At 37.5% G+C, this 23,645-nt stretch overlaps 1 protein-coding gene across 4 annotated transcripts; it reads right to left on the bottom strand.

Annotated features, from left to right (window-relative positions):
* Nucleotides 1-621: 621 nt before the first annotated feature.
* On the bottom strand, nucleotides 622-23,644 carry FUBP1 (far upstream element binding protein 1). Of its 4 annotated transcripts, none has more exons than XM_068952754.1 (21): nucleotides 23,389-23,613; nucleotides 22,066-22,156; nucleotides 21,014-21,076; nucleotides 20,132-20,170; nucleotides 19,742-19,781; nucleotides 18,804-18,853; nucleotides 18,642-18,713; nucleotides 18,339-18,396; nucleotides 15,374-15,536; nucleotides 15,194-15,292; nucleotides 15,049-15,102; nucleotides 14,222-14,324; nucleotides 14,038-14,138; nucleotides 13,254-13,395; nucleotides 11,877-12,037; nucleotides 10,539-10,693; nucleotides 10,341-10,420; nucleotides 7,556-7,684; nucleotides 6,824-6,898; nucleotides 1,357-1,502; nucleotides 622-976 (listed from the first exon to the last, which is right to left on the bottom strand). In XM_068952754.1, the coding sequence occupies exons 1-21, from the start codon at nucleotides 23,500-23,502 to the stop codon at nucleotides 968-970; spliced, it is 1,944 nt and encodes a 647-aa protein (XP_068808855.1). In that variant the 5' UTR covers nucleotides 23,503-23,613; the 3' UTR covers nucleotides 622-967. The 4 variants fall into 4 exon arrangements, with proteins under 4 accessions (XP_068808855.1, XP_068808854.1, XP_068808856.1 ...); XM_068952753.1 differs by having other exon boundaries at nucleotides 15,001-15,102; nucleotides 23,389-23,611; XM_068952755.1 differs by lacking the exon at nucleotides 21,014-21,076 and having other exon boundaries at nucleotides 15,001-15,102; nucleotides 23,389-23,644.
* Nucleotide 23,645: the final 1 nt, after the last annotated feature.

Genomic DNA, 23,645 nt, shown 5'->3' with positions numbered 1-23,645 from the left:
AGTTCTCAACCGCTCCCCAACACTCAAACAAAACAGCGTTTCAAGGACAGATGCAATTTTTGTAACTACTATGCATACCACATTGACCTTTCTACACTGAATTTTGAAGTGAACTACTTTAAACTAGAGGCTTAAGCACAAACACTGAAAATGAAATTTATAACTAGCCTGAAAAATCCTTAAAATAGTTAGGCAGGAACAGTTTTGAAGTCAAGTATTCAATTAAGAACAAAAGTTAACTGTTATAGCAGCTGTACAGATCTCAAACAGTGGTCATGTATAAAAGGAAATTTCACTGTTAATGCAATGGAAGTATGCCAAAAGATCACCTTCTTAAACACATGCAATTTTTAATCAAATAGAAAGAAAATTAAGATATCAAGATTACTGGTGCTAGGCAGCAAAATACAATGAATGAAAGAGATCCTCCATCTACAACTATTCTGCAAGAGGGGAAAAACATGCTAACGACAAGTTTTTAAACCCAACAAGATTTCATGGAGGGGGGAGGGAAAAACAAAAGCAAAAAAAACCTCATTTGTGTACAGGTACCTTAATTCGGCATTTCAAATCAATCCTATAATTCTTTAAATACCCAACATATCCAACTTACCGACACAGGAGGTTTCATATTATTTATTGTAAAGCACAAAACAGGCATTTTAAAAGTGATAAAGTATACATTGAAAAAGTACATTTATATCACAAAGCATTGACCACATAATAATTGCAAATACATTTGCTGGAATGTGTACATCTACACTAATACTAAAAACAAACCATTTTTCATTTCTACACAGAAATATTACCTCCTATCAGTAGTGATAGATATTTTGTACATTTTCAAAAACACTATCTTTTTTAACCAAACAAAATTAAGATCTTCATCAAGGCGTCTGCATCCATACATTTAACAAAGGTTTTTTCCCCCACACAATGAAGCAAATACTGTATTGTCCACTTCTTATTATTGGCCCTGTGCAGAAGAGATACATAAGAGATACACAAAAAGTTAAAGAAAATCCTTTAAATCGAGCTAACTCAGGAGTGAAGCCTTTAAGAAAGAAAAATTGGTTAATGTAAATGGTGGTGGCTTCTTGCATGGTTTTCAAAACCCTGGGAGGAGAAAGTTTTTCTTTTTTTTTTTTTTAAAATCAAAATCACCAAACGTATGGATAGATACAGAACTCAAGTTATCAGGTAAAGCAAAGTCATTTATTAATTATTTTGATAGTTATTTTGCTAGAAAAAAAAAAAGATGCATACTCCAAAGGCAACAAAGCAGGAGACATGCAAAAAAATATCTGTAATCACTGAAACAGAAGCCAGCCAAAAAGTAATTAATAAACTTTATACCTGTGGTGCTGGAGGATGTTGTGGCATTCCCTGGGGGCTCGTCTGGGCGTAATATGCTGCCTGTTGTCTGTAGTACTCAGCCCATGCTGCACTATAATCTGGCTGACCGCCTGGCGGAGCCCCAGCGGGCGCAGGAACTGCTTGACCTACAAATAATTAAAATTATATAGTATAGCTTTGTTGCTGCAATAAAGATGAGAAAAATTAAAAATAATCTCACTGCTAACAAACATTACCTTGCTTTTTGTAATATTTCACCCAGGCTTTTAAATAATCTTGTGGCTGCCCTTTTTGACCTAACTACTCACCCTATTTTAATGTAATGATTCCCACATAAGGAGAAACTGAAGATGCATAGGAAAGACAGGCCTTTCCACCTTCTTGAATCATGTTCCAGAGCAAAAATCTTTAAGCATGCTGGTCTAAACCAACTTGGAACCACTGGTATCAATTCAATTAAAATGCAGGTCAACAAGGGAGATCACTTTTGGTCATCTGCCCGGATTGACTTTACCTTATTGTACAGGCTGCATTAAATAGTTCATCTGATGCTAATTTATTAACTGCCCCAATGTTGACATCCTTAGTGCAACTCCTGGATTAACGCAATTACATTTATTTTTGTTAACCTTTAATCTACTACAGAAGACAGTCCTGCAGCTTTTCCTTTAAACCCTCACTCAAGTTCCAAGCCTCAAGGAATAACATTACACACACACGGAACCCTAGACTTACAGTTGACAGCTGCTGGTCTTTCCAACAAAAATCAAGTTGCAACATAAAAACTTTATATAATAAAGATACTAAAATAACACAACAGGACTCTAACGTATCCAAAAAACATTAGAGCCAACATTTAAAACCTCTGCCATGCTATTTACCCAAGGAAGGTTTGTCCCAGACATCTTTGCTTCTTCTTCCCTTCTCCTCTTAATTCAGAAAGATTCAAAACACTTCAGAATCACCAATGCTTTCTTTATGAATGCTTATGTCAAAGCTGCTTTGCCAGTTACCACTAAAAGATACCCATGACTATTAGCAGAACAGCTCTCTCCACTCACACATCTGTGCTCAGACTTGAATACAACCAGACAGAGAAGGGGCTAAAATGAAGCAGTCTATATAAACAGCTACTTAAACTTCCAAAAAAAAAAAAAAAATCACCCGCTGAGGTGCCCTATTTTGGTAGCCAACATTCTCAAGGGGTTAAAACTTTGTTTTTTAGAAAATAACATTGGGATTAGGATGCTAGAGTAGAAAACAGGAACAGAACACCATATCCGATCCCAATACTTCAAATCAACAAATCCAAGTAAAATGGAAACATGCAAGGTGCAGAATTCTGAAATGGGCACCAAATCTGGTCTTTCGTTATCAAAGGGGGGCAGCTTCCTAATGAGAGAGGGCTCAGTTTTCAGTTCTAATTGAATGCACCTCACCTTGGAAAGACCAGTAGGTGTCAACCTTTATTCAGACTGAAGACCACTGAGGAACCTCTCTAAGGAACATGAGTATTTAAAACATTCTAGTGAACTGTTTCCTAGGACATTAAACAGAAGTATTTTTAAAAACCCTTTACACAAAAAATGCAGCTAGTAACGTTCTTCTCACATTTGCATAAATGAGTCTGAACGTTTGTCAAAGCACTATCCTGAACACACTCAGAAGAGAGCCTTCCATTTTCCAGCCATATATGCAACTTAACACGGTTAGTTCTTCCATTTACTCTGTAGATACCATTTGATAAAAACAAACCACCACCCTACCACCACCACCACCACAACCCTTCTCCATCAGTTTGTGGATTACACAGAAAAGCAACTGTTGTCCAAAAAACACTAACTCAAATTTCTCCAAATCTTAAGAGCTGAAACCACACAACGTCTGATGTTTGAGCAACATGGCAGGATTTACACTTCCAGGCAACAATTTTAAGCAAAATGCTCTTTGACATCATAAATTATCCCAGGATATGTTTTTTGCAAGTTCACTATGATATGTTGAGATCACAATTCCATTTAACAAATTAGTAGCTATGCCTGACATAAGTTATGTCAAAGCTAAGGCATTTTTTGTGCACTAGGACCTGCTAAACTTTCAGCATTTAAGCAGCTATCCCAAGGCAGTGATGAAATTCAAGTAACATATCAGATGTAGAAAACCGGCTGTCTGCTGAATTCCTTTTCTGGAATGGATTAGGAAAAATTTGAAAATATTTTTGTTCCACTGTTCCCCTACCAAGTACTGCAAGCAATTCTGAGCCTGCATGTGAAATTCAGCAGCCTTCTCTCATTGTTCAGAGCTGCACTGAAACAGTGCAGTACATGCTCATCAACATCCAGATTTACACCTTATTAAAGGAGACTGATAAACTACATATATGGGAACATAAGAAACAGAATACTTCCCAAGAAAGAAAGTATCACATGATTCTACAGTTCTTCCATTACTCAGTCATGAGCGGTGATTTTAGCAAGGAGAAAGCTTTTCTTTTCTTCTTCCCTACTACAGCTGAGGAACCATTAAAGAACAGTTCCACTTTTATGGAATCCTCTAATTAAGGAGTCAATCCCACACATTTTAGGACGATTTTAAAGTGATAAACGTACAAACTTCTATGAGGACATACAGATCACTTACTAAAATCTGACTTCATGTTTAGTGGGAACTGTTATCCTTGGGAGCTTTGTAGGCCCCAGCTATGCAAATCTATTTCAGCTCTTGCAGGAAGAAAGAAAAATAGCATGCCTTCAACTGAAGATAACAGCATCTATGTATCTTCAAAAGTTAAATTGAAAGCACTGTTCTTACTATCTGGTAATACTGACAGGAAATTTAAAACAAGTTTTCTGTGGATTTATGAAGTAGGGTACCAAAGTCACCTACAAGATCCATGAACAGTAAGTTAACAGCGTGGGAAAGTAATTTAATTACTTCAGTCTTTAATTTTCAGTCTTATTTTTAATCATATAGCATACTTAAGTAATACTCTCAGAATAGAAAGAGAACCTGAAAACGAGGATGGATTTTGCCACTACATTTCTGAGTCGAGAACAGGTTATTTTCATGTTACTGTTATCCTATACACTGGGGAAAAAAAAAAAAAAAACCACAAAACACTTTTCTGCACTTGCTCTAGTCATATAATACCAGTAGGAAGGCACTCTGGAAATCAGTATTTCTGATATTCTAGACTCAAGAGAGAAATGCATGCATTTTTATTTAAAATTGTAGGTTTTTAATGCTTTTGATGGACTATTCAGTAGTGCTTTGGCGTTTTTGGATCATTCATATCTAACAGTCTCAAAATTCTACTTGAAAAAATCTCAAGTGCCAAATGCAGTATCGCATCCACCTTGCTCAGCTTGGTACTCCTGACACTGAACTTGCCACATGGATTATCAAGACTAGTTTTCTTCAGCAGCAAAAATAAAACTACTTGGGCTTTGGAAGTTAAGGGAGTTCAGTTCTCTGAAACAGCACAGATAATTTTAATGACAACTGTTTGTGCAATTCTTATCTGCGCTGTGAAAAATATCAAATACTGTCGAAGACTGTCCTGTAATTCCTACCTTTCCCCTTCTGCAACGAGTTACTGGGGACACTAACACTGCAGCACTGCAGAAGTGCAAACGAGAACTGTATCCGAGAGCCTAAAGACCAATTTGCTGAGAGAGCGCCTTCCCATTTGTCAGCTCTCCCACTTCTTAACGTTGCTGTTAAGGGACAGGGAAAAGACACCACCTAGAGTTAACTTAATGCTAAATGGGAAATCTTGGCCTTTCAGCCTCACTTCTTTACTTCATCCTCTTTAAGCGCATCTTAACAGAAATGGTATCCTTCATCTCAAAGTTGTTAACATTCTTAAGAAGCAGAAAATTCTCATGCTTTACATACTCAAGTTATAAAGATTCAAACATCAAGAGTTCGCCTTCCAGGGAAAGGACCTGATTTAAACTAGAAGAAAAACTGACGATTAGAACTGCCTTTCTGTTTTTCCTCCCTGATTTGTTCTCTTGGCTCTTATCTATTTTACATTTTTTGAGTAATTCTTTACATCTGTCATTGTCTGCCTCTTTTGGGCTCATACTCCTTTTGGGACTTAATTCCCAAAACTCCATCTGAATACCTTTCACTAGCTGGTACATAATCAGAGGAAAACATGAGCTGAAGTAACCCAGACTTTCCTTTCCAAAAGTGACAATTAGAGCCCTTGTCAACAAATTTAATTATTCTTAAAAAAGCAAAAAGCCTTGTGCTTTGTGTTCAAGAATGCAAGCTGAACTAGCAGAGGCATTAAATAAATAGATAAAAAAGTAGTTAACAAGGAAGAGAAAGAATGGAAAGGCCTAACAAATCTTAAGAGTGTTTGGGAGTCCTGTTGCAATTTTCACAGTCTGACACACAATTCTTGAAACTGTATCATTTTTCCTGTTTCATTTTATTACTACTTCTGCTAAGCCAAAATAAAGAAGAATAAAGTCAGTATGTCCTGGCAAATGGTTTGGGATCAACCTGGTTGAATGCTGAAAAGAGGAATAAAACGTGCCATTTACTTTAACCCCTAATTCTGCTTTTTAATATACCAAGATGGAAAGGGGGAATAGGTGGAAGAAGGCAAAAAAACCCAAACCAGATGATGCTGTATATCTGGTCAGACAGACACCAGAAAAAGCTCAGGTATTCAAAAGCCCGCCGGTCTTCAGCATACAAATCTAAACCATCTACAATATCTAGGGGAGGACAATATGGTCAAATATTGAACTGCAAGGCATTCTGATTTAAAAGATAACACCACCTTTGGCCAATGCATCAAAACCACGTATTCTGTCCTTATTCAGTAAGTTGTAAAATAATTAACTTGCATGCAAACACATTTCACTTTTAAAAACCTAGTTCAAGCAATATACACTCAAAAAGTTAGCAGCAATATATAAACTTATGGTTTAAATGCAGCTCTTAAACATTGCAAAGAGCATATGATATAAGTGAAAGCTAGTCATGATACTTTAATAACATGATCATGTAAAGCAAAAGTTACAAGGAAAACTAAAGATGTGTAATCTTAAGGGCATTAAGTAACACAACTACCGAACATGAAAACAGCTTCACAAAGTAGACCAAAATTGAACTCAAACTTAAAAACATACTCTAAAAATATTTAAATGGAAATATCTAAAAGGTATTGCTTCCCAGTGATCAAGTGTAGGTGTTTCACATATGATATCAACTCATTTTTAGCTACAAAGTATTTTTCCAAAGCTGATCACTAATATGAATACAAGAGAGTGCCTTAAACCCCAATTCCTAAGAAGTCTGTTTTTCAGCAAAACTTTACAGCTTTTAGTACTGTAATTCAGAAGACAGACGGATGGGGTACTTTTTGTTTTGTAAAAAATCTCAAATGAGATATGCAAGTCTCTTCTAACAAAATACTTTGCAACAACAGAAAAACATACACACATACCCATTTTTTTGTAGTACTCTTCCCATGCCTTGGTATAGTCAACCTGCCCTGCTGGTGCTGGATTTGGCTGATCTCCTGAATTACATATTTCAAAAAAAATGTTAAAATAATACTTTTTTTTGTACTCAGAAAAATATACAAATAACCTGCTGAATGCTTTGATAACAGGCCCAAATAACAATGCTCAAATCTGATAGTGAAAAACCTATCTGCTACAAGCTACTACTACAAAAGGAAAAACAAAAGATAAAACACACACACACACAAACCCAACCCAAAAAATGAAAAAAAAACACCACACTAAAAGAAACCACAAAAATTTAGCGTGTTTTCAAGATTTAGGAAGTGCATACAATTCACATACAGTACTAAACAGCTATCTAAAATTTAAGTTTAGGCCTCATCCAGACACAAAAGTTATCGTAGTACAAATAAAGCAGTAATTTTCCTAAACCATTTGAAGTGATGCAACTGTTTAAACAAGTAGCAATTATTAAGAGTTTGGCTCATTCTAGTTTTACTTATAACTGCAGTACGTAGATACAATTAATTCAGACCAAATTGCAGGGAAACATCTCTTTGGAATTGTGCTAAAAGTAACGTTGAAAGCTGTAAGCAAGGGTTTTCCAAGAAAACTGGCTACCTTACAATAAGTTCATCCAGTATGTAAGACAACAAAAACAAAGAGGGACTTCTCCCCTCCAACAATAATAAGAAATTTATCCATTTTACCTTGTCCATTAGTTTGGGTTGTAGCCGGTCCCCCAGGAGGGGCTGCAGGCGGTGGCTGTGCTTGTTGCTGATAGTAGTGAGCATAGTAAGCTGCCCATGCGGCTGAATTGGGATCTGTTCCTGGCTTACCTGTGAAGTAAGACATGAACGTTTATAAGAAGTGTATGAACAGAAAGTTGATTTCAATTAACATGTTCTAAGCACATTTATTTTCCTTCAAGGAAAAAGTCCATCTAAACCAAGTTACCAGTTCAACCTCGTTAGTATCTTTTCTTTCTAAGACAAACTTTCTATCAAGTTTAAAACAGAGCACAGTACAAACTATGTTTTTATAGACGTGCCGAGATAAAAATCTTTATAGAACACTTGCTACTGCAACAAAATGTATTAATGTGTAAAGGTGATGAACAGTAACAGTTGTTTTTCAAGTTTATTTAAATGGCTATTTTACTGAACAGCAGTAACAACGAATCATTCTAGCACCAACCACTGTCAAGCTTTCCTTTCTGTAATCTCACACTAATACCACTGACACAAGCACAGGCATCTCAAATACATCTTTCTGAAACAGAGGAATACAAATCTTACTAGGTATTTGCAATATTTGTCCATTAAACCGTAAGATAACAGTAAAATACAGCAGCACACAGTATTTTAAGAATCTGAATTCCCATCCATGACTATAAGGCCTTACTGTTTGCTTGCAGCTTTTTAGTCTAACATATGATAGCAACTCTTTTTTCTTCTGTAGCTATCTCCAATCTTCCCCTTATTTTTTAACTGAATCCAGGAAGTCTAATGATGCTGCTTCCTACAGTCTTATTTCTCTAATTTTTTTCCCCACATATATCTTTTAGGAAGATTACTCTCCCTGTAGAATCATGCAGAGATGGATTACATTAACAGGTTGGCAATCTACAAAAAACGTGCTTCTACTTTGCAATAGAACATTGTGTTCTATCACAAGACCTGCACACTTAAAAAATAAAATTATCTGCAAATAAATGGAGTAAACTGATGAAAAACTTTGAATAAGGGTACAACTGATAATTTGGAAGAGCTATACACGTGGACGAAAGTACATTCCCTCCCCCCAAACAAAAAAATAGGTAAAGGAGTGGCACACTGAAAAGAAAGTAGTAATCCACTGGAAAAGCCTTTGGGGGCAGGTACCCACACACACCCTGGAAGAAAAAACCCAGAACAAATTACTACTAAAGTACGTACTACAAGAAAAGTTAGATGTAACCACTTACAATGCATACAGTAATATCAACATATTGAAAACAATGTTAACGAGTGGCTTCTTTTTCTAGTTACACTGCTTGCAGTGACAATGTTGTATTTAAGCAATAGTTTAATGCTCTGGGCAGGCAGAAGACCATCAAGGGATAACTCATGTCTGTTATAGGGATGCTTCCACACAGGACAAGCAGCTACCTATCTAACGGAACACGTTTTGTTATTGAACACACAATTCAAAGCAAGAGGAACCGCATCTACTGAACACCTTGGGATGAACGGAAAACACTAGATCTTTGCTCATTTATTAAAAAAACTGCAACAATCCTACACAGCCTCACCTAACATAAAACTAACAGGTACTGTTCTAAGGTTACCTGCAATTATCTTATAAGCCTTTGCTGGCCTTCCCCCCTACCCCCACCTCAGTAGCTACTGCTCTAGAAGCACACGCAACAGGGAGGGATTCATTAAAAATCCCCAAAGAAAATCTGACTGTCGTTACTAGCTTCACTGTCAACTGATAGAAGCATGGTTCAAAAGAAAAAGTCTAGGGGAAAAAAACCCCCACAAACTATAACCATCCTTTTGTTTCACTAAAATGTGCAAATAAATATATCTGTACCAAATGCATTCATGTAAGCGCTATTTGAAAGACAAACAGATTTCAACTGCATATGGAAAAAATGTGTTAGATTTACAAGAGGAACGTTTATCAGAGAATCTGAAGCAAGAACAGACACGAAGATGAATATTCGCTATTTTTAATAGATCTCTTTCTACATAAATTGCTTTATTAAAAAATTAAAAACTGATCATGAAAAAGGCTATAATTTTCTGTCAGTGGTTTTGGATTAAATCAAATCTCAGCCTACCAGAAGTATCAAGTCATACCATTTTGAATCATTCTACCTTTACGTACCGGTAACAGACATTTTAAAATACTAAATTGAATGCATGGAAAGCGACCGTAAAAGTTTGGGAACTGCAACTAAAGGCAGCTCTTCACCAAGCAAAGAGAAAGGAAGACACAAAGAACATGAATAGAAGAACTCTAGATTGTAACAACTACTGAAAACCTACCCTTCTTCACTTATGGAAGGTGTGCCACGACCAGTGACTATCAGAAAATACTTGCTTCGTTTACAACTTAAATCAAAATATTTTGGCTTAAGTTCTGAAGAAGTTCTACCTCAAAGAGGCAGCTAAGGTGCAAATGCCTCAACCATCTAACCTTACCATGCCTTCTGTAACTGCAGCACAGTTTCCCCACTTGCTCTAGTCCAAGCACAGGATCTAACTTAAATAAAAGAAAAAGAACTAAAACTTCAGGAAGTTGCAATTAAGAAAAAGAACTCCCAGTCTTGAGAAAGATAAACAGACACGGGGGGGGTGGGGGGGAAGGATTCTAGTAAGATATGTTTCAGAAGAAAATGCAAAGCCTCAAAACATACAATGCGTACACATGTAAGGACATGTAAGGATAAACTATATTTACTGAACGCATATCCATGCCACAGTGCAACTGTGCACTATTTCCTACCTGGATCTGGTGGATTTGGTGGCTGCCAGTGTGGATAAGCATTTCCCCATCCTTGTGGAGCATATGGGGCTGGAGGACCACTATAAAAAATATATATATAAAAAATATATATATATATGTACACACACATACACACACACAGTGAAAACCAGTCCCAGGGTTACCCTACAAAAACCAGCTAGCTGAAGTTATACTTACTGAGGTGCAGGACCAGGAGGCCCTGGATTGTAAGGAGCAGGGTTATATGGTCCCATAGGAGCACCAGGACCTGGGGGACCAGGAGGTCCGTGTGGCCCAGGAACAACACCATGGGGTCCATGGGGAACTGGTGGACCCAGTGGATTAACCGGACCCTGCAACGATAATAGGATGTATATGAAAAATAAACCCTGAAGTCATCCGTTTTCCTGCAATTTAAAATTCTACATCCAAACTACTTAAAAATATCATCTGAAAGGTTTTATTCAGGTTCTTAAACAACGACATTTCCCTGGAGAAGCCATTCTTTCGGAAGGTCAATTTATTTGGCTCATGGCTAGCTAGAGAACAGGCAGCGTTGAAAGCAGCTTTGGCAGTAGTAATAACCAAATAGCTGCGCTTATCTTGCAGTTCCTTCTTAATGAAGCAAAGTAATGCTGCAGCCCAACCCTCCCCACCTCATTCCTCAGGGAAATGCTTTATAATCACGTAACAATAGATTTAAAAAAATTCCAGGAAGTTCGCACATGATAAAAAAAAAAATCTAAGGTTTATGGACTGTTAGTCATGTGGTCTTACATTTATTGACTGTCACACTCTGAAGATGTTACAAGGTAAACCAAAAAACGTGACTACTAGTAACCTAAACAGGTAAAACAGAAGTTTTCAGTAGCAACAGTAAGCAACTATTTTCACAGTATTAAGTCCAAAACAAGTTTAATTCTTTATTTCAAAGAAATTTACAAATAAACATGGATTTTTCCCCACAAGTTGTATTAAAAAAAAGAGCATATTTTAAAGTAAATTGATACATTTAAATCTGACTAATCTTACTGACTAAATCAATGAGTAAGTTCAGTTGCAAAAAAATAGGAAGTAAATTTGATTATATGCATACACAGAAACAAAATTGCAGTGAATGTGGAGCATTTACTTGGGTTCAAGATGATATCTACCTGAACATATTAAGATTGAAACATTAACCATGCAATTTAATAGTTTTAAGATATCCATAGCTTTCAAATATTTTCATTATCCACAACAAAATGGCTGTCTTCTAGAATGCAACATTGGGGTATATACTGTATTACATTAAACAATAACATGGAACAAAATTTTTTTCTTTAAGTTTTTGCTTCTTTTAGAGTATCAACAAAAACTCGTATTAGTGGTTTTTATCACTTTAAACACAGATTTACTATTACTATTTACCATTATCAATTTATTATCTGATGAGGTAATTACGAAGTAAAATGGAAAAAAATTATCCACAAAAAAGCCTCACTTCCTGTTCTGCTTAGTTATAATTAAATAAAGAATATACAGCTATATACTCACTCCAATCTTTTCTTCTATAAGTTGTCGCGCATAATCTATTTGCTGGGGTGTTCCACGGATAGTAAACATTTTCATGTTTGGATCTGCATTAGGTGGAGGATTTCTCTGAAGTTCTATTCTAGCACCAGATTGCTGGCTTATACTTTTGATAGTTTCACCTCCTACAATACAACATACAGCTTTTATGATACACAATAAAACAAATATAACAAGATTCAAATCAGATAAAATGAACTACATGGAAGTTAGAAGATACAGAACTGAAGTGACCTACTTTTATGAGCCATATCAGAACATTCTAATAAAAATAACTTTTCCTTTCCTGTAGTTAGAGCCTTGTTTGCAATAAACCAGTAAAAATAAATTATTTTTTAAATTAAAGACCACAGTTTTGTTATTCAGAAAGACGAGCAAAGGATTCCTGCAATGCTATCTGCTTTTTTCCATTCACGCAAAAACGTTAAATTAGACATAAACAGCAACCAAAACCTGCAGTTCTCAGTAAATACAACCTTAAAGCCTAAGCTCCCTAGAAAATAGTAATTAAGCATAGATGACAAAAAAACCCTGAAACTGATCAGACTGTGAGGTTCACATTTTTTGCAGTGCATTCAATTCAGAAGATAAACTCCCTAAACTAGCTCCCCTCCTCACAGGTTTCTGAGATGTCATTTGTATCATTAGCAGGCATAAAGTTTACAAACAGAAGTCATCGGCTTTCTTTTTTTTTTTTTTTTTTTAAAAAAAAAATATCAACCTTCCAGGGCAAGAATTGAACTATGACAGCCTATTTGCTTTGTCTGGAAAACACATTAGAAACAAACGAAAGATTAAGGTAACTCAAGCACTTCATTTAGGAACATGCAATAAAATTAAGATATTTTCAAGATAAAATTCTTTGATAAGTGATTATTTTGATAAATACACGGAAAAATTGGTACAGGATTCCACTGTAAAAAAATCTTCACTGGAATATGTGAAAATTAGTTTTAAGAGATAATACAGATACGATAACACTAATCTAATAAAATAACATCAAATGCAAGTTATTTATAATATACAACAACATCTAAGAATTACCAAACACTACAATATAACTTACTATTTATTATTTTTAAATACATGAAGTTATATAAATTGAGTGGTTTTTGACTTTTAACTACCAGGGTATGAGCTTTGGGGAGGAAAGTCTTTCCTACCAAAAAGATTATTAGAAGTGCCATGATTTAGCTGGATTATGTTCCTCTGTTGCACATGAAACTCTTTGCAAAGGCTTCTCTTGAAGCATCTCTCTAGTATGGCTATTTGCACAAAGGGAAAAGCTTAAAGCTTTTTAAATATAAATACACACACACACATATATATAAGATATATTGCCTTTGCCAATGATTAATCCAGTTTTGCCAGTGGGAACAATAAAATTGAATTCCTGTAATCCACCAGGAGGACCCATGTTCCAGTTGCCTTGACCTCTACCCCTTCCTCGACCACCAGGTCCTGGTCCACCAGGGTTACCAGCCTAAAAGGAAAAAAAAATAAAAAAGAAAAAAATCACAAATTAGCATATTTCACAGAAACCTACTGCTAACAAATCATTAATGGTAACTGCTTACTTTACTTTTTCCTTAGAATAATCCCATCTAATGTTACTACTCAGTTACGTTAAAGTAGTATTATTTCTAAAACACAAATCACACTGTTAAAGATGTGATCTATACAACTCTGATGAAAGATAAAGAAAGAAAGGAAAGAGAAGAAAGCAGAAAGTTTCACACTTACAAAAGTATCATTACTGTCTACTTTCTGCAAATGCAGTGGTGGGGCCTGTAATCTCACTGTGAGCGTTCAAAACCATCTTCTAAATAACAACTACAAGTAGCAGCATGTTAGCTGTTAACACACGGCAACAGAAGAAGCAGCTCTAAACAGCCGGATAACAGCCGGTCACCACAGTGACTTTGAACCAACATTACCATTACCATCCCGCAACTTCCAAAATCATAACCGGAAAAGAATTCATAATCCAGACTGAACTTTGAAGCTACTTCAAATGATGTCTTTTTTTTTTTTTTTTTTTTTTAAAGTTACACAATGATTTTTTAAGCCTCAAGTCTTTCCAAAAGTAGCTCTTAAATGGTAAACATCATAAGCATTACCCAACCTGAACACTTCGAAGGAGATCTGTAATAATTTCTGCAGCATGTTGACATCTGTCTGGAGGCCCTGTGATCTGGGCTATTCTATCTGGAGTTGTTCCATCATCTGCAATAAAAATGATCTTATTCCAGCACGTGTAAAGCAGTAAATTTATACCCATCCACAGAAACATATGACATATTACCAACCTGGCTTAAATTGGATCCTAACACCAGCGTCATTCTGTATTTTTTTTATCATCTCTCCATTTCTTCCGATTACAATACCTACAGCAAACCGTGGTATTGGAACCTTAAAGAGAACAAATTGTTTCAAGATGTTGACAATGCAAAGATTCCTACCAAATTCACCAAAACGAAGGGTCATACATCAGAACTGCAGACTAGAGCCAGTCCAGTGCCACCTGAGGCTTTCTGCACTGTGAACTTTTTAAGACTGGCAATAAAAGTCACAACCTCACAAATACTAGCAGAAAGCATCAAAAGAGAAAGGGATCCCATGCACTGCAAGTTCTCACAATGGCAACAATTCCAGCGGGTATCATGTTTCATGGTCAGCAAATAAAATTTCTAAAGGGCCTAAAAAACAGATACTAGCAGATGAAACTTCCAGCCTCACCTCTGATGAATGGTTGTGATCTCATGATTTTCGTAAGAGGTGGCATTAAAGAACTCTTGCTGTAATGGCCAAACTCCAAGTTCTATAATGTCATTCATCATTATATACTTAAACAAACTTCCTTATAAAAGATAAAAATCTCCAGCTAGCCAAAGCTGCTCAAAATTGCTGGTAATGTAAAATGAATGACGCACACCATTTAAAGTCACAATTCAGCAACGATTAAGTAATACTTACATGCCGCAACCCTTTCGGAATCTGGTTAAGAACTTTCAACGGCATTAACCAGCTTAACATTTTAATGTTAACATCTCAAAATACAGTGAACAAGTTTTTCAACCATGCTTACGTCTATCCCTTCATTTCCTCCTATTCTTGACCCATATTCGTTGCGCACCTCTCTAAAGCCACCTTGATCGCGAATTAACTCCAGCACCATTTCCTTGGCTTGCTACAAGAAGAATGGAATTTCATTTAAGTACCGCAACATCAGAATAGTTACCAAAAAAAAAAAAGAATATGAATTTTGAAAGACTCCTTACTTGAACTTTATAAGGGTCTCCAGTTATCCTAAGGGGCTTGTCTGCGCCAGTGTTCTGTGGACCATCTTGAATCATGACCATTTTGACACCTGCTCGCTCCTATTTGACAAAAGGGAGGTCAATACCCACTCAAATTCAAATTTGATATTATCATCTGTTTAAGAAAAAGTACATATATACCTGCAATTGTTTAATTGTCTCTCCTCCTTTTCCAATAACTAATCCTGCTTTACTTGCTGGAATCATAATTTCTTGGACTGCATTTCCAGGTCCATCACCATGATGAAAGCCAGGTGCAGGTCTTCCCTTTTCAACTATCTGATCAAGTAATCTTTTTGCTGACCTGTCAAGGAATATATACACTTATGAATACAGCGATTCCTACAAATACTGCTTGCCTGCACTTGTTCTGCGTGGAAAAAAAAAAATCTTTTTTTTTTTTTAAATTATCTCAATAGTTTTATTCACTTAATACTTAGTTGAGAAGTGCACTAGGGGCCCTATCACTAGTTCTTCAGTGCGCACCGATCAAGTTTCCTTCAGTATTTTTAAAGAAAGAGTAATCTTGTATCAAAGATGATGCGAATCTCTTTATAGCAGCGGTTTTGCCTCTTTTACAACAGGTCTTTTTCCAATGTGCCTCCTTCCAGTGTCAGGACAGTGAACAAACTCAGCAGCTTCTTTTACAGGTGGGTATTACCTCTCCCTTGGCCATTTGTTTTTTCCAAGTTTGTGGATTTTAACTGTCTTTAAGCTCACTATCTCCTAACTAAAGCTTCCAGTATTTCAAATGTTTTTAGGGAACAAAGAAGAAAAGGAAACAACATGCTGAAAGATAAGGTGAATCACACATTTTTATTCTCTACAATGAAGTCATATGAAACCTCCACACATCAACTGTACCTTCCTCTACACATCGTCACCAACTTCACTGCTGTATTTCCCATTTGCTTTACTTCCTGATAACCCCTACAACCTAAACAGACATGTTCAGCAAATCACTCTTTCCCTGGCCCGCTGCTGAGTCGTTAGTTCTAAATAAGCAAGGAAGAAGTTAAAGTTTCTTCCCGTGTTCTAATGTATCAAACAGCATCCCTCTCTAGACTGAAGCAGGTCGAGAAGCTTCTAAAAAACTTAAGAGTATATATGGCTCTGCTAGAAAGAAAAATCAATTTCTACTTAAAAGATTTCACAATTTGCAGCTAAATTGAAAAAAGCTACCTTGATCAGATAAAATATCACGGCCTAGAAAACAAAGAGCTTTGTCACATATATACATCCATACATTCACACAGGAACATCAAGATGGCCCTCTGCAAAATTAATACCCATTGAAAAATTTCTGCAGGAGAAATATCATTCTTCTCACTCTTAGACTCAATAAATCTATATCAGTAACTTTAAAAAGATCAATCTAAAAAAATGCTAAGAGAAAGTAACTCCAAGAGAACATAGCACGTGGTACGCCTAAAACCACGCCAGCGTCAGTAGAGAAGAAAAGGTGGTTCTTTATCAAACATACGTAAAAGTTTTCTCCTCAAATGTGACTATCAGCCCAGAACTTAGGGCTGCATAAGAACAAAATTTCATTCAGAACAAAACATGGAAACACTGCCCTTTAAATTAACCTTTAAAATATTCCATTGTTACACAGAAGAGTTGAAAGAGCTACAATGTACTATTTTGGTGCGTAAAAATAAGCTGGAAGTCAGAAAAGTTTGTCCTATACTGCCAAGCTTGAGTGGTAATTCAAGTAACCTCTCATTTGGCGTAACTTTATTTAATCTACAAACAGTCAATCTTAAGGCAAATCTGTTCAGTGTTACTTTTATAAACAAGGAAAAAAGACTGTAAAATAGACTTAACTTTAACACTAAGTATGGTCACAGCTGCTGCTTGATTCAGCATACAAAGTTGGGGTATTTGTACTTGTAAGCATTACTAGAATAACGGCCAATAGAAAGCATACATTCATCTCCCACATAGATGGGTCAGAATCTGAGTAAAATCATGGTCAGAGTCTGAGTAAAATCACGAGTACTAACATCTGTTGAAAACTCTTCCCTCCAACACGTGGTCAGAGTAAGTTATAATTAAAAAGAATATTCCCATAAAGGAATGGCTTCTTGAACAGAAGCTTGCTTGGCTGCAAGGTAAGAGGTGACCAGCATCTGTTTTCCCAAAGGGAAATCTGTAGCTGCAGGCCTTACCTGAAAAAATGAAGTGGGAGCAGCTAACAAACATGGAATCAGCAAGCTCACCACACTTAAGATCATTCCTAGCAAATCCAGGATAAACAGGTCTTCAAGTAGTCAACTCAAAGTAAAAAACCTCTACGCCAGAAAAAGAAATATTTTCTTAGTTGTCATCCTCTCCCCTGCACAGAAGGTGAAAGTTCACTTTGCCAATTGGTGTTACATAGATACTACTTTTCATAACTTTTGGTACACATCAGTTCATACCACAGGTACTTTTAAGAACTCTGACGGGCTGGGCTTTGAGTAACTCCTGTTTTCATGTATTCCTAGTTTTCACATTTTCCCTATAATTTTCTTAATACCAGTTAACAGAGTTTCTTTTTAATATACATTTAACTGTGTTTCTTTCTAGGTGGCATGCTTTAAAAAATTAAGTCAAGGGAAGCAAGTTCAAATCGTCACTGACACTAGAGACGATAAGGAAAATGGCAAAGTAACATTTGCAAGAATCTCACAAACCCTTTTAAATGCCCCACTGCACACAAAGCCTTCAGCAGCAACTAAAATTCCCATGTAAAGAAAAACAAACACCCCAAACCCTCCCACTGAAGAAAAACATAAAAGAAAACAACAAAAAACAAAGGCATAGCAGCAAAACCACCCTAACACGTTTTATCTCAGGGAAAATCAGTACACAACAAACAATCTACAACAGGATCCAGGCTTGGAAAAGTTTAAGTTCAGTAATCATATCCGTATTTTTGTCTTGTAATTACAAGTCTCATGAGGGATGTGACTGCAGGTTCAGGGCCTAGTTTGGTACGTATACATTTAGTTGTCACCAGATTGCCTCTTTAATAGAACAGGGGAAATGCTATATTTAGATCCAAAAAAATGGAAAAGCATTGCACAGTTAAGTAAGAATACACTGAATTTGTTTTACTTACTGAACAGACTCTGGTGTTCCAGTTAGCATACAAGATCTTTCAGGCAGGCCTCCACTATCTAAGAAGGTCATAAAATGAAACTGATTTAACAGCAGTATTAAGGCAGAAAGAGATTATGAAACCAAATGATACACAAGCTATTGGAACATAGCAGAAGAATCATTGCATCACAACACTTCTTTGGATTGCAACAATTGGGATTAGCACAAAACATTAAAAAATACCTTAGATGAAGATACATATAATTAGAAACAACAATCAGCCTTCTGAACTTGCTACCAACGATATACCAGAAATAGTTACCAGGCGCGATCTGTATTTTACATCCAGACTCTTGCTGTATGCGTGAGATCTGCTCTCCACCTCTGCCAATTACTTGGAGAAAGAAAACAGAAAAGATATTTGTATTAACAGCCTCTGCTAACATCCCTCACTATACTGCAGCACTACGTTCATACTACTTACTGAATCCAACCATTCCATCTGGAACTTTGTACTCCTCTGTCATCACAGATCTGTAGAGTTTAAATGCAACAGAAAACAATGACCATTCAAAGACGAAACCGGCTTTGTATTTAGATGCTTCTTCTGGTTAGAACAGAGGGAAGCCAGTTGCCTCCCCTGTCCCAGCACATTTGTCTCCCACTAACTTATATGCACTCCACTAAGTCATGTGCAACCACAGCTTTCAGTGAAACTAGGTTATTTTCAAAGTAAGCAACAAGCTATAAAAGTGAATAAATACTATTAGTAGTGGAAAACAGGATGTGACCACTTAAAAGTTTAAATCGTAATATGAACTGATACATGTTTTCCTTCACCCTCTTTAAGTGGGGGGTGTAAGAAGGCCAGTGTAGTATTAAAAAAAAAGTTTCAGTTGAGGCACGGTGAAAGCATACGAATTTCGGTATCTCATGTATCAAAATTAGGCAAAGGACTGAAAGAATAGTTAGATTCGGCTGTTTATGGAAGAGACGAGCAGAGAAAACAAGTTATACCAGATGTAGCTGACTGAACAATAAGCTGTGCTAAGTTTGCCTTTTTTAATCCACTGCATATCTTTCCTATTTTCAAAATAGTGTTGACCCTTTCCCTTCAGACCTGCTCCTAGTTTTTGGTTATGATAGATATGCTCAAATACTGCTAGAGCAACCCATTTTCCTCATACTAAGCTTAACGTATGGCTAAGGGAAAGATACAGGCAACATATTATCGGATGTATCTCAACTGTTTGGCTTGTGGCTGCTGAAGCTACATTTCAACATATCACTATATCTCTATAAACATAAACCATTTCTCTAATGCACCAACACTGCTTTTCCAGAAGAATATTTTTTTTAAACTGCCGTTTTAGTAAAAAGGTGAAATGATATATGAGGCGTAGCTTATCTGTAGGCTCTTACCTCTGTTGTTGATGCATTGGTGGTAGTTGATTTCCAAAAGCTATAAGCAAATATTGTTAAAATTAAACAAACAGTATTACTTGCAACTAAGTATTTTCTGTGTCTAATAATAAACTTAAAAAGTCAATTTGGACCGAAATAGATACAACTAAGAAGTGTTATCACGTGGTATAAAAACATAGCTAAAAGTATTCTCAACTGTTACTAACATAACATTCTGTTAGTTTTTGAAAGCAGACTCAAACCGCTTCAAGAAACTAAGCGAGAAACTCAGTCATTCTCTTGATTTCATGAGTCCAAATATTACCTACCAGATTACTGTTTCAAATTCTTGTTTTCAAAGTTTTACACTTGTTTACGTTTATTGGCAACAAAATAAGAGTTACTTACAGTCATTTGGAGGAGCAACTTTCTTAGCATCTGGTTGATCTGCAAAATTAAGATTTTTTTAAATGTTTGCCAAGAAATTCAAGAAGCCTTTACACCTTTTAGTGTGAACTGGAACTTTCCAGTGCACTTTAGCCCCCTTTTTTTTTCTTTTTTTTTTTCTTTTTTTTTTCCTTAACTTCAGGAAGTTGATCATCTGAATAAAAGAAAGAATCTCACGAACACTCAGCACTTGGTTAGTATAGCTGAAAAGATGTTAGGTTTTTCCATATATCTATTAAGTGGTTTAATAAAAGGCAGTTTTCAGAACACGTTGCAGATTGCTCATAGGTACCCAGTCACTGAAACTTCACTACAACAAGGAACAAAGTTTCTCTCTGTTGGTTGCTCAAGCTAATGATGCTTCTATAGTAAAAACCAATTAAAAAAAAAACCAAATCCATACAAAAATTAACAATGATTTAAAGAAAAAAGTTTTCTGACAACGACCACAAACCTAGATCAAACGTCTAAAAATACAACAATATCACATAGCAATGCAATCTCACTCTGAACACTGATATGAAATCCCTATCCAAATATCAAGCATTTCATAGCATAAAACTTCAAAAAAAAGCAGATTCAAAGCAACTACATCACTACCATCCAAATCCTTTTTGTATAAATAAAGGAATAAAAGGCACAATTAACCTATATCTGAAAAGAAATACTTCAGATGCTTTCTTCCCACCCCAAAATAAAATAAAGGTTATATGAATCACCATAATTTATGTGCAGCAAAAACTCAGACACATATTCCAAGAAATATTTGTGTCAATCCAGAAAGATCCACTAGTTTATTTCATGTTTACATACTAAACACAGGTAATAAATAAAAATTCCTGCCTTTAAAAGGAGAGGGCATTCCCTCCCAGTGTGTTGTACTGCTCGGACTTGTCCAAGAGCCATCTACACATAAAATAAAAAGAATACATTACATATATCATCTGAAGCATCATTAGCTCATTTTTGTATATTAAAAACCTCACCGTTAATAGAAAAAACTTTATTACAGGACACAAGAACTCCTGATATAAAGCCTTAGTTACAATCTGTAGACTGAGTTTCAATCCTCTTAAAGCAAAAAAAGGCATTGCTCTTATGCGAGACCTATGAGAACATTTCAACAAGCTCAGAGATTTCTCTCCACAATTTAGTCAGGATTTTGTGTGTATATTAAGCATATCAAACCCTGTTAAGTTCAAACTAGCTGCTTAGTAAGAGACAGAAAACGACACACACATTTCAGGAGAAAACTTCACTGCAATATAAGGCAAATCCAAAAAGCTGCAACAAGTTAGGAGATTAAAGTATGATCTTATCAGGGTTCACACACGCTACATGCTTAAATATTAGACCAAGTAAAAACATCTACAAGGTAGAAAATTTACTCTCCTGTCTTTTTTTAAAGTCCTATGCTTTTACAATGAAATGCATTAAAATGTTCATTTGAATCTGTGCAATAACAAAACAAACGAAACAATCAAGTTTAAAAAGTGAACACTTCCTGCTCTAATTGTAATTTACAAGCTGTAATCAGTCCTATACAACAAAGGACTGCAATGACATACCTGTACAAAGAGCATTTCTGAATTTTTCTGCCCTTACCATTGGCATATCTTTCCCCGTTATTGCATTAAAATCATATTTAAAATATTTTAAAAGGGGCTTATGTTCACTTCAGGTTACAGCTACACAGCACAATAGTTTAAAAGAAATTTCCCCTTTAAACTGAAAATGAAAAAGCACGTTGTGATCTAGAAAGGGAACAAAATGTTTTTATGCTGTGCTATGGGGAAAAAAAACAAAACCAAAACAAAAAAAACACCTGCAATCTTTCTGGCACTGCGGCCAAGCCATACTGAACAAGAACAAATTCAACAGTAATGAACGCATACCTCCATCCTCAAGAGGTCTTTTTTGTCCTCCATAACCGTAGTCGTTTGAATTCATTGATGTGCCAGCATCTCCTCCAATTTTTGCTGCAATCTAAACAAAAGCAGATGCTGTGAGAACAAATTCATTCAGTCTGTCCTTATTTATTCCAGGTCTTCTGAACAATATCAGCGTTTGAGACAACACATTATTAATATCACTCAAGAAAGCAAACAAACGGTTGCTGCTAGAAACAGTCCTGCAAACAGCCATGATACCTCCCCCCCCCAACGCATTCCAGAGACTTTTGTATTCATCCTTTACTAGGAATTTCTTCCTATACTCACTGTTTTTTCCACCGGCTGAAAAAATCTGCTCTTCAAATTGTAGCAACTTTTTTTTCTAGAAGAGATTTTTCCTATTTTATCCATACTTCGAGAAAGACTGCGATATGTCGCAGACAGCTTGCCTGCTAAAACTATTTTAAATCTTTATAGTCAACTAGATGCTTTTAAAAAAAAAAAATACTGCCGAAAGCATCACCGCTTATCAGACAGACAAGAAAATTTCACCCGAGAAACAATGCGAACATCGCCCCGGCTGCAAAACTACAACTAAAACTCACGGATTAAAAAGCAAAAAAAAAAAAACAAAAACAAAAAAAAAACAGAAAACCACAACGCTTCCGAAAAGGCAGCCCGGCCGCCTCCGCTCCGCAGGCCGCAGCACCTCCCAACCGGTCTGGACAGCTTAGCGGACACGCAGGGCGCCTCGGGGAACACAATACGGGCCGCGCAGCGGAGCCGCCCTCCCTCCCCTCGGCCGCCCGAGCGGCCCGGCAGGCCGCGGGGCTCCCGATAAGGAGGCGCGCTGCCAGCCGCCGGCCGAGATTGTGCCTCCCCGCGGGCACCGGGCAGCGCCGCTTCCTCCGCCTCGGCCGCCCTGCGATGGCGCGGATCCCTCCGGGCCGAGCCGGGGCACCGCGGGCGGCCGCTCGGCCAGCGGGCGATGGCGGAGGGAGACAGCCGGAGACTGACTGGAAAACGCTCCCCGCCCGCCAGCCCGCGCCCGAGAGGGAGGGCGGCGCGGAGCTCGCCTCGGCGTGCGCGGAGGGGGGCGGGGGACGGGACAAAGGCTCCCCCCCCACCCCCCGCGCTCCGCGGGGGCATCTTGGCGGGGCGACCCCCCTCCTCCGGCCTTCCCAGGGCCCGGCGCCGCTCGGCCGCGGCCCGCTCGCTCATCCCGCGGCTGAGGCGGCGCGGCCTAGGCAGGAGCCGCCTCCGGGCCCGGCAGCCCGAGGGCCAGGGCGCCCATTGATTTAGCAGAGCCACGTTACACACACACACCTGCCTAGCCCTCTGCAGCGCGTCTTTAAAGGCATCGTTCACTCCTCCACCTCCACCGCCGCCTCCCCCGGGCGCGCCCGAAGCAGGAGGGGGCACCGTGGAATAGTCCGCCATGCTCGCTCAGCCACCGCTTCCTGCCCCACTCGCTGCCTGCCAAGAAAGAAAGAAAATGGCGGCGGGCGGGAGCCTTTCACATTCCTGCGCGGCATCGTGCTCGGGGAGGGGGGAGGGAAAACGCGGTAGCCTCGCGAGACCTG

Source organism: Struthio camelus, chromosome 8, assembly GCF_040807025.1.
Source record: "Struthio camelus isolate bStrCam1 chromosome 8, bStrCam1.hap1, whole genome shotgun sequence".
NCBI classification, from domain to species: Eukaryota; Metazoa; Chordata; class Aves; order Struthioniformes; family Struthionidae; genus Struthio; species Struthio camelus.
The sequence above is the reverse complement of the archived record's forward strand: the minus strand, read 5'-3'. Positions and strand labels throughout refer to the sequence as shown.

Coding starts and splice junctions, on each gene's coding strand:
- FUBP1 (XM_068952753.1), bottom strand. CDS start 23,502: ATGGCGGACTATTCCACGGTGCCCCCTCCTGCTTCGGGCGCGCCCGGG. Junction 13,396..14,037: donor ATCTCCTTCGAAGTGTTCAG/GTTGGGTAATGC, acceptor TTTTCCTTTTAG/GCTGGTAACCCTGGTGGACC. Junction 1,503..6,823: donor AGAGTACTACAAAAAAATGG/GTATGTGTGTAT, acceptor AATTATTTGTAG/GTCAAGCAGTTCCTGCGCCC.